Genomic DNA, 10,813 nt, shown 5'->3' on the forward strand with positions numbered 1-10,813 from the left:
CAAAAGGCCTCTTCAAAGTTAAGGAGCCAGACATGGACATATAAGGCCAGGACTCGACCCTCGTGTGGCCGATGTGGGATGTAACATCCTCCCCCCGTAGGGGTGCCCGACGTCCTCGTCGGCACATCGAACCAGCACGAGTCCGGCTCTGATACCAAATTGTCACATCCCGACCCTTCAACTCCGAAGATATTGTCCGCTTTGGCATTCCCCGCCCGAAAGGGGCTACCGCACGGCTTTGCTTCTGTGGGCCGGTACTTGGGCCGTAGCCCAGCGCCTGCCACACCCCTACTGGGCGCCCACAAAAGGCCTCTTCAAAGTTAAGGAGCCAGACATGGACATATAAGGCCAGGACTCGACCCTCGTGTGGCCGATGTGGGATGTAACACATTACCCATTATATTAATATATAATCTTGAGTTAATTACAAACTTCTCCCTAATTCTAGTGGTTTTTCCATTTTTGTTCTCAAACATTTTTTTTTGTCCTAGGTAAGTTAAAGATGTGTTAAATAAATGCAGATGATGTTTTACCGTAGTGGCAGAAAACTATAATATTTATGCACCATGATGCAAGTTTAATCTTCACTTATTCTCATTTCCCATAACATTGAACAATTTAATTTACTAATGTTATTATTTGTAAAAAAAAAAATTAAAATAAAACTTTGTTAAATAAGAACAACAATGACTTCATTTACAAAATTAACAGACCACAATATCAACTATGTTAGCTCGAAAACTTTTTGCATCGATACCAAGTCAAGTTGATATAAGATTTTTTGTTAGCAAATGTAACACTGAACGACTACTTGCAATAAAAGACAATAACTAAAACGTATTATTCGGTTATTCTACTAAAATATTTTTTAGGGTAAAAAATTTCTTCATTCAGTTTTAATGGCGATTTTGAAAATCCAAATTAAATTGACAATTTGGGCTGGTACTTTCATTCATTTTTTTTTATCACAAATGCTGCATACTCCTAAATTGTTAATAAACACACCTTAAATAATAAAGGACAACTTGGAGACAAAAATAAATAAAGTTGAAGGACGAAAGTGAAAAAGCTCCGAGAGTTAGGGCAGTGCTGATAAACAATATACCACCTTATATTTTCCATCAAAAGATATAAATTTGATGTTATGCCTAGAATTATGGCTAGAGGATTCTAGAGATTTTTCAATCACATTGATTTATCGTACATTGTGTGATAAAAAATTATTATAAATTTTTTATTTAAAATTGAATATACACAGTATCTAGCAAAAATTAACCGCACAATATACAATAAACGGATATAATTAAAAGATTTCTAAAATTCTCACAAAGAGGATCCGACCAAGATCAGATCCTCTCTCGAATTATGGGATTAGCTACAATATTTAAAAATAATTTATATACTTAATTTGTTTTTGTTTTTTGGAAAAATTAAGCGCCGTCAGCAACGGCAAATGCTTACCGCGCTGCGATGACGCCTCTGTTTGGCCCCGCAGAGCTTAATCTGACATGACATTTGTACGGACAGTCTGCAAATGTGACTAAGCTGATAGACCAAACAGCTGATTGGTCTTTTGGACCACTCCCATCTCGACAACGCATTCCCCAAAACCACCATATTTATCTCTCTCTCTCTTTTTTTTCCATATTTATATTCGAACAGAGTAAATGCTAGCAAATCATGAATGAACACGTGTTAATAATTAATTTTTTTAATAATAAATTGAACATGTATCTATTCGTGATTTGCTGTTAGCAGTAGAAGCTGCAGCTGATTTTTTCAGCAGCCGAGCTCTGTCCTTTATACTCAGCGCCTTTGCTTCCACAAAACAATTAAAACCAAGGCACTCCCAATACAAAAATAGAAAGATACTACAAAAAAAAAAAAAACCATCTGTCTTCCTCATCCTGCTTTTTGCTTTTCCTCATCATCCAGCTCGCTTTCCTTTCTTGTATCAACAAAATTAGGGTTTTCTCTCAAATTTGGTATATTTTCCATCTCTTGGGGTTTCTAAGCACTAAAAAAGAAAGTGCTGTTTCTGCCGCTTCTCCCCTTTCTAGTTTTAGCAACACATAAGAAAAGAAGAAGAAATGGGAAGAGGTAAGGTGCAGATGAAGCGGATCGAGAACAAGATAAGCAGGCAAGTAACGTTTTCAAAGAGAAGGAGTGGATTGCTCAAAAAAGCTCATGAGATCTCTGTTCTGTGTGATGCTGAGGTGGCAGTTATTGTCTTCTCCACCGTAGGGAAGCTCTTTGAGTATTCTACTGATTTCAGGTCTGAACGTTACTCAAGCTTATTGAGCATATATTTTATCTGGGTATATACATCTCTTTTCTTATTCTTGTTTGTTGTTAGTATTTTTTGCTTGTGTTTCGCCAGTCATCTTAAACATAAAATAAACTTAAACTTAATTAAACAACTTATACACTTAAGCTCCATCTCTCCCTCTACTTTTTTCTGGATCTGCCCTTTTTATCGATTTTTTTGAACCATATTTAAGAGGTCGACGTATTTACATGACAAAGATATACACAAAATATAAGTACTTCAGTTTTTTTATTGTCAGAAGAAGTACATGGCCCTTGTTCATTTCACCATTCGCAGACGTGACAAGGGAGTACTTACTGGTCAAATCATGAGAGTGAATTAGTTAATTAAATTTTAAATGCTAATTTTATATAAATATCTATATTGGTGATGTTCTTTCATAATTCTTTTAATTTTTTATCGTTAGATTAAATGAATTAAAAAGATTAATAAATGAAAATTAATAAAATTGTGTGAGAGATAAAAATAAGTGCAAATATCATTATCCTATCCATATACTTAAAAAAGGAATAATTAATTTCTGTAATCCACTTGCGTAATGTCTGAGATAAGGGTTATTGTCTCATATAAAACCAAACTAAGACGCAGTACCATGGGGGTTGCTCTTACTTGTACTTTTAAAATTAGCAATTAATTTTTAAAATAATTTGTTCACAGGTGTTGGAACCGGGTGAGGGTTATTGAGCAATGAGTCATGATGGGCTTGGTGTTTTCCTAGGTTTTGTTACCTAGGATATATCATATATGTTTGAGCATCTTGTAAATGTAGCATATCCAATATGATTCTGGTTGCGCACCTAGGACTTAGGAGAAAGCACTCCTCCAATCATCCAGTAAGTTCTGGAACAGTTGCATAAGAAAAAGAGGGAAACGTATGTTGGTTCGTTACCAAATATAATATTTTAAAGATTGGTGAATTGTCCTAATGATTAGAGTTTTCATATCCATTTTATTATGTTTCAAAGTAAAACTCTCTTTTTTTTTTAGTACATATAGTGTAGAAATATTGATCATTTATTAAAAAATTACGATTCTCAAAAGGATTTTTCATTTTGGTGTGATTAACCATTTAGACAAGACAACAAGAATTAGGGACATCTGTAGCTAACAGGAATCCAAGTATTACTTTATATTGATGGTTAGCTAGGTCAATTTCCTAAACTTGTGTCTGTTTTAAATCATACACTTGCCCAATGGTGGATGAGAACTTACAAAATTTTGGAAAACATTTTAAACTAGTATGAAATTACTTAAGATAAATGAATATTTGCTCACATCTATCACTAAGTTCTCTTTCTTTCACTACTTAATACTATGAGCTAGTGGTATTTCTTTTTACTTGTAAGTGAGAGGCCTCAAGTTCGAATCTTGTAAATGGTAAGTTTGATACCAATTTATTTCTCCACCCCTTATTATAAATATTTCGTTCAACAGTTCTCTCTTTGCAATTTAGATTGAGATAGAAAGTTTTATAAAATGCATGATACCATTGGACATAACAGAGTGTAAGTGTGGATATTAGGAAACTTATATCTATGAGATTATGTGAATCTAAGGGCTTGTTCTGTAACATATTCCTTCTATTGGTTTTAGATTTCTCTTATTGTTTAAGACGGAGAAGAGGTATACAAAAGAAAAGAGCAACAAAGAATGGTCGGAGGAAGGGGGTAGAAATGTTTGAAGAATACTATATAAAATGAAAACTAATTCAAAACTAAAAACTCACTAATTTTAAGTTTTTGTTTCGTTAATTATCCTTCATTAGTAGCACTCCATTCTCCTCAATCCTTCTTCACCCTTTAGCAAAAAAAGTTACTAAATATAGGTTGTAAGGAAATAAGTTATTCGATTTCACGAGTAATGTATATTGTCATCAAGTATAACTTTTGCAATTTTCCCAAAGAGTAAAATCATGTATGTTGTGTTTGGACGAGTGATGACCAAGTACTAAGGGATTTAAGCTATATTAGCCAGAAAGTACTACAAAATATAAGATATGTGGATTCTGAAGTCTAAAACCAGTGCATTTGCTGAAATTTGTTAGTACCAAGGGATTTGAAATTACTACTTAAAACGAGTTATTTGAAACTATTGTTTAAGATGAAGGCGTAGACTAGGCATTTCATGGATAATCCTACCTAAACAAAACCTTGAGGCATGAGGCGAAGCCTCAGAACCTAAATGTTTTAATATATATATATATATATATATATATATATAATTATACAAAATATAATACTTTGTAAAAAAAAACCTTTGTCATGAAGTGCACAAGTCATTAGTAAATTTAACTCAAACATACAAACAAAGAAAAGAAATCATTCATCCAAATATGGTCCACATAGATTGAAATATAAACAAAAAACAAAAAAATATGGTAACAAACAGTCTTTTTTCCTCATTAATATCTCACTCATTTACAACAGTAATATGGCCCATATACATCCCACAATCGCTCTATTTCTCTCAGTACACTCTCTCTCACTCTCACTTTCCCTCCTCTCATTTGTTAATATCCACTCATTTTACAACATTAATATAGTCCACACGCACCCCCCACCCCCTCTTTCCCTCGGTACTCTCCCTTACTCTCACTTTCCCTCTTGTTTCTCTGTGTCTCTCTCTCGTTAATGTCCACTCATTTACAACATTTAAATGGTCTGTATACACCCCCACCACTCTTTCCCTCGGTACTCTCCCTTACTCTCACTTTCCCTCTTCGCTGGGTGGTAGCGGTGTTGCTCAGTTGGTAGTATCACGCGAAGAAGAGAAAGGAGAGTTTTAGTGTTTCACAAAGAAGAAAAAGAATGCGAGGTTGCCGAGGACTCGAGTGTCGAATGAAGAAGACTAAGAAGAAGTTTTATTAAAAAAAAAAGGCTTATTTTTAGCTATGTCCTCTGGAACTTCATTTTGATCTCACCATACCCCCTATAACTCAAAAGTCACAACTTTTCTCCCTAAAACTAAAAATTCGTTTCACTTTTACTTGAAGAATCTCTCATCTCTGAAACTTATAGGTCGCCTCCTGAAACACATGTGGGACCCAAGACTCTATATGACTATGCCACATACAATAAATTTGATTATAAATCTCTATTATGCGTTAACATTCGACAATCAGAGAATATTAAGGTTAAAGAGATTGAAGAGATGAAAAAAATAAAAAAAAATTGATTAGCCTAGCGCACCCCAATTAAACCCACATAAGAAATTAACATATCTAGGGCTACGTGGAGTGAATTTTGAGTTTTATAGAGACGACTTTCAAGTTTTAAGGGCCAAAATGGTGTTAAAATCGAGTTCCAGGGGGGCAAAGTGGAGCAACCTATGAGTTTCAGGAAGTAAAGTTGTGACTTATAAGTTACAAGGAGTAAAGTGAGATCAAAATGAAGTTTTAAGGGGCATAGCTAAATATAAGCCTAAAATTTTTTTTCCCAAGACGCCCTATGGCGCACCTCGGCCACGTCTAGGCAAGTTTTTGCCTACTCCCACTCGGGTGTGTCTGTAACTAATTAGACTAAACTCATTGGTACATGGAAATCACTCATCGAAACACAACATAAATGATTTCACTTGCATGGAACAATGTAATAAGCTAAACGTGTTTACAAGAAAGCATTACTCATAAAATTGAGGTTAATGGCCCGTTCATAAATGCTTCTCTCAAAATCACTTTTACTCATAAACGTGTTTTTGTTGGAAATACTTTTCATTAGAAGGACTCTAAAAAAGAACTTGGAAGTAAAGCACCAGCAAAGCATTTAGTGTTTTTAAACACTTAACTTTTTTTAGCAAATTATTGTCCTTTTGGATCCCAACAAGTTGATATATTTTCTATACTTGTATTTACTCGGCCCCCAACCTTACAATTCTAGCTCCTGAGTCCATGGTTTTGCAAACTAGAGAGACATAGCCACTCTTTCGCTTTACTGTCACCAAGATAAAAGGACTCATCAGTTTAACCGTCAAACTAAGTGTGTTAGAATCTATGCCTAATTTCAGTTCAAGCTATCAAGATGTGAGCTGAGTCAACAATTACATTATGCTCTAATATTTTTCTAACCTATATACCTACCTCTCTCCTTCTCATTGGGGACGGTCAAATATATAAGGAGAAATTAAGCAGGGAGGTGTCTATATGACAGATTTTATTTGGTCTACTACACATTATTCTTTAAAGCTTAAAAGTTTGTGCCGAATATATGCCAACAATTATCTTAAATTTTACATTTTAAATGTTTAGTCTCGAAAAATAGTTCATTCTATTGTCCAAAATACCGCTTGTAAATTGTCTTAATTGGAATAGTTCATTCTATTGTCGTTTCCTGTCAAAATATATTATTAGAAGACTCTCAACCTAATGTATACATGCCTTGTGTTTCCTATGCTTATCAAGTTGTAGGGTATGAAACCAAATTGTAAACAACAATTGTATACGTTCATGACTGGCATGGTGAACTCTTCTATTTCCAGTATTAGAAATAACACATACTATTAACGTGCACAGTACTGTAATGTAACGAATGTAATCCCCCTAATGAAGCCTTAGCGATTGCACTAGATTACAACTGAAAACGTTGAACTGGATATGTGGGTTTTCGTAGTGAGTGGTGCTGGCAGAGAAAGAAATACGTAGGCTGCTGCATAGTTGGAGAACTCTGCGAGTCTATCTCGTTTCCAACATATGAAAGGTTGTTCTCCAGAGCAAGTTTATATTGGCCGATTGTTCAAGCTAGGGGCTTCTTTCTTAAATCCCGACGATATGTATCAAAAGCTATATATAACAAAAGTTTGGGCTTTCGTGATCATTCTTGATTTCGCTTTTCCACAATTCATCTACTTTTATGATTCTGATGTATTCTTGGACAACTATGTATGATGTGCGCTTATTTTATATTTATAAGCTTCATTGGCTTGTCATTCTGAAAGATTTCATTTTTGTGAAGCATGATGAGGATTCTGGATCGATACGACCAATATTCCTATGCAGAACGGCAACGCACCGGAGCTGATTCTGAATCACAGGTATTTAATATTCTAGACCTAGTACTAAGAATATGTAGTAAAAAATGAAAAGTTGCATCAATTAGGTTTCTTTCTTGTATATATGTTTTTAGACTCGGGAATTGGTTACAAATTGAGGTCATTTTTCTCCTCTCAAGAATTGGTTACAAATTGAGGTCCTTCAATACAATACTGATCCGCAAGAGATTGATTTAGGGTTGTTAACTGATTGCAAAACCTGCCTTTCTATTAAGGTTGGATTAGGTTAAGCCATTAAAGATCCTGCAGAATCCCTAGTTTTCTGGTAATTAAAATTTTCATTTTATATGCACCTCATTATTTTTTAGATAGTACCGTACAAAAGTAACTGTGCATAATGTAGCCTTGTTAAAATCTTGTCGGGGATTTGAACCCTGTCAAAGAAATAATGTCAGGAGCCTCCTAAGTCCTAACCAATATTTGTAATACTTACCCATGGAGATGTTCTTGCATTTGAAAATCCTTGTAATAAATTCTGAATCTTAGATTGCGTTGATAAAGCTTGTATGCTTCTTACAGGAAAACTGGCTGGTGGAATACCCCAAGCTTGCGGCAAGGATTGAAGTCTTACAAAGGAAACTAAGGCAAATTATTTAAGCTATTGTTATTTAATTCAAGAATTTTATTGAGACAGGAAAACACTCTTGAGAAAATCTAATCAAATAAATATTGTTCGAGTGAGAGTGATATATAGTAATTCCTAGATGCATGTAGTCTAATATCCTAGTGGATAGGGTGTTGGGTTCCTACACATGCATCCGAAGTTCGAAACTTCCCTCCCCCCTAAACTATTGTAATAGTATCCCTAGCCTTCATAATAGTAATTTAAAAAAAATATATATATATATATAGCATTGATATATTTATGAAGAAATTGTTATGAGAAAATGTTCGTAAGTTGTATTTAACGTCTATTTCTCTAGGAATTTGGTGGGAGAAGATTTAGATCCCTTGAGCTTGAAAGAGCTTCAAGATTTGGAGCAACAGCTTGATACAGCCCTTAAGCGCATACGAACAAGAAAGGTTTTGCAGTTACTTAACTCAATTAATATAAATCTCGAATTAATCATATCTGTCATGGATTATATATAGGTAAGCTACCTTGGCATCTAATTAATATAAATTAATTTATACTTATTCCATGTATAATTCTGACATTTGCAGAACCAACTCGTGCATGAATCCATTTCAGAGATGGACAAAAAGGTAGAATGTTGTTCCAATATGCATGTGTTTGTACGTGTGCGAGGACATTAACTAATCGTTGTATGTTTCTGGGTTAATTAGCTTAATTGTTACCTTAACTATATATATACCTTCACTCAGGTGGGCTTAGCATCACACTTTAGGTATGTTTAATGGGATTAACATCATATTCAAAGATGAAATGAAACTGGTGTTTATGCATGCGCATATATGCGTGTCTGTATATCTCACATTGTGACTTGTTCCAGCAAAAGGCTCTAGGGGAACTAAACAAGTCGCTAGCAAAGAAGGTAATTAAAAATTTAAAACCGTTCTTATATATATATATATATATATATATATGTTTTATTTATGAGAAATATTTTTTTAGAATATTAATAAAATTAAATCTTGGATATAACAACAAATATAATTGATCCAAGGTGAAGGAGAATAAAACGATGCTTGAGGAAGAACATGACCAGGTGCAGGTAGTAGGGCAGCAGCAAACTAACCAAGGCCGCCACAACTCAACCACCCTCATGCTCATGCCACCGCCGCCGCCGCCGCCGCCGCCCCAACCCCCATCAACACCAACACTACCTACTTTTCGAACGACCAGGTACGATCTCTCTCTCTCTCTCTCTCTCTCTCTCTCAGCAATGTTTCCAATGATTATATTATTTTAGGACTATATAAAGTACAAGAACCGGAAACACATTAGGGTTGCGTGGAAAAGCTAATTATATGTATGTAGAAAATCATGCAGTGGGGGAGTCCAGGCAAGGGGAGCAGTGGATGACAATGATTCTGATAAAGGCGGAAGACCTCCACCTCGACCGGCTGCTGCTACAAACACACGCATGCCACTGTGGATGCTTTCGTCATTTGAATGAAATATATGCTTCGCCGGAAGACCTCCACCTCGACCGGCGGTAATTCTAATGCATTCGCCATTTGAATGAAATATGAGCTTTCGCCATTTGAATAAAATATAAGCTTTGCTATTGTAATTAAAGAATAATATTAAAAACAATGTTTCTTCAAACTTGTAATTAATATTCTAATCGTCTTGAAAGAAATTTTGGGGATCACTTAAGTGATCAATGGCGGATCCAGGAAAAATATTTCAGGGGATCACGTGTAAAAGTTTACAAACATCTTTCAGACGTATAATAATCTTAAGAAATAAATCATAGTTCCAGCATTCATAACTTGTAGAACAAATAATAATACAAGTTACAATAGTCTCCAATGCGTTTTCATATTCTGAAAATGTTGCATTATAGCTTCGTTGTCAATGAAATGAAACATTGCTCTCAATATAAACCATCATGCTATCACTCAACCATTGATCTTCCATTCAGTTACGCAATAGAATCTTCATAATATTCATAGCGGAAAAAACTCTCTCGACTGAAGCAGTAACAACTGATGGAACCAAAGCCAATGTAATTAGTAAATACACATGATTATATATTCTATTCCTCCTCTTCTCCACCATTTTTTTTTTTTTTTTTTTTTGCAAGGCTACCAATTTCTTTCAATTGAGAAAATTCACTATTTGAATGCATATCAAATATATAATGCCCAAGTTGATCTTCAAGTTCCAAGAGTTGACAAGTAGTAAATTCATTCGGATAAAATGAGCAAAACAAATTAGCTTTTGTTCATCAAAAGCCAAGAATGAATCATCCGGGCTCAAACTTGCTAAACAAAGAAGCAACTCTATATTTACCTCATCAAGCAACTATTTAATTCCACAAGTTGCTTATCAACAATAGCAACAAAGAGCTCCATATGATAATGATGGAAGTTTGCGATTCTTTGAGCTCTACGCCGTGATCTCCCTCGAGTAACATATCCATCATCCATGTGTTTTTTTTTTTGGCCCTTGGTGTGTTTTTTTTTAATTAAACTAAGGGTCTGAAACTATGCGTTTTGACAAAGTAATATTTATTTAAAAAAATAATAAGAAGAAGAGCCACTCTTACATTTGGAGGACATGTATGAAGCCAACTTCAATCTTTAAAGGGGCACCACCCAAGTTATATATGGACATTCATCGAAGTTCGGAGGGTCAGCACTCAAGTTATCCCTGGACATTCACTGAAGTTCGGGAGGTCAACTGACCCCTTGCCTCTCAATGCATCCACCTCTGTAAGTGATGAATTATGTAAAGTCCCACGTCGAAAACCTAACAATTATTTCTGACCTGAGCATAACTACTGTTTGTCTTTTTGAATTATTACTCCA

At 34.9% G+C, this 10,813-nt stretch overlaps 1 protein-coding gene across 2 annotated transcripts; it reads left to right on the forward strand.

Annotated features, from left to right (window-relative positions):
* Positions 1-1,761: 1,761 nt before the first annotated feature.
* LOC137741190 (agamous-like MADS-box protein FUL-L) lies at positions 1,762-9,660 on the forward strand. 2 transcript variants are annotated; one of them, XM_068480999.1, is made up of 8 exons: positions 1,762-2,275; positions 7,276-7,354; positions 7,892-7,956; positions 8,296-8,395; positions 8,537-8,578; positions 8,827-8,868; positions 9,001-9,179; positions 9,315-9,660. In XM_068480999.1, exons 1-8 carry the CDS (start codon positions 2,091-2,093, stop codon positions 9,451-9,453), a joined length of 831 nt encoding a protein of 276 aa, XP_068337100.1. In that variant the 5' UTR covers positions 1,762-2,090; the 3' UTR covers positions 9,454-9,660. The 2 variants fall into 2 exon arrangements, with proteins under 2 accessions (XP_068337100.1, XP_068337101.1); XM_068481000.1 differs by having other exon boundaries at positions 1,764-2,275; positions 9,327-9,660.
* The last annotated feature ends 1,153 nt before the right edge of the window (positions 9,661-10,813 follow it).

This window comes from Pyrus communis, chromosome 7 (assembly GCF_963583255.1).
Source record: "Pyrus communis chromosome 7, drPyrComm1.1, whole genome shotgun sequence".
NCBI lineage: Eukaryota > Viridiplantae > Streptophyta > Magnoliopsida > Rosales > Rosaceae > Pyrus > Pyrus communis.

Coding starts and splice junctions, on each gene's coding strand:
- LOC137741190 (XM_068480999.1), top strand. CDS start 2,091: ATGGGAAGAGGTAAGGTGCAGATGAAGCGGATCGAGAACAAGATAAGC. Junction 2,276..7,275: donor GAGTATTCTACTGATTTCAG/GTCTGAACGTTA, acceptor ATTTTTGTGAAG/CATGATGAGGATTCTGGATC. Junction 7,355..7,891: donor GAGCTGATTCTGAATCACAG/GTATTTAATATT, acceptor TGCTTCTTACAG/GAAAACTGGCTGGTGGAATA.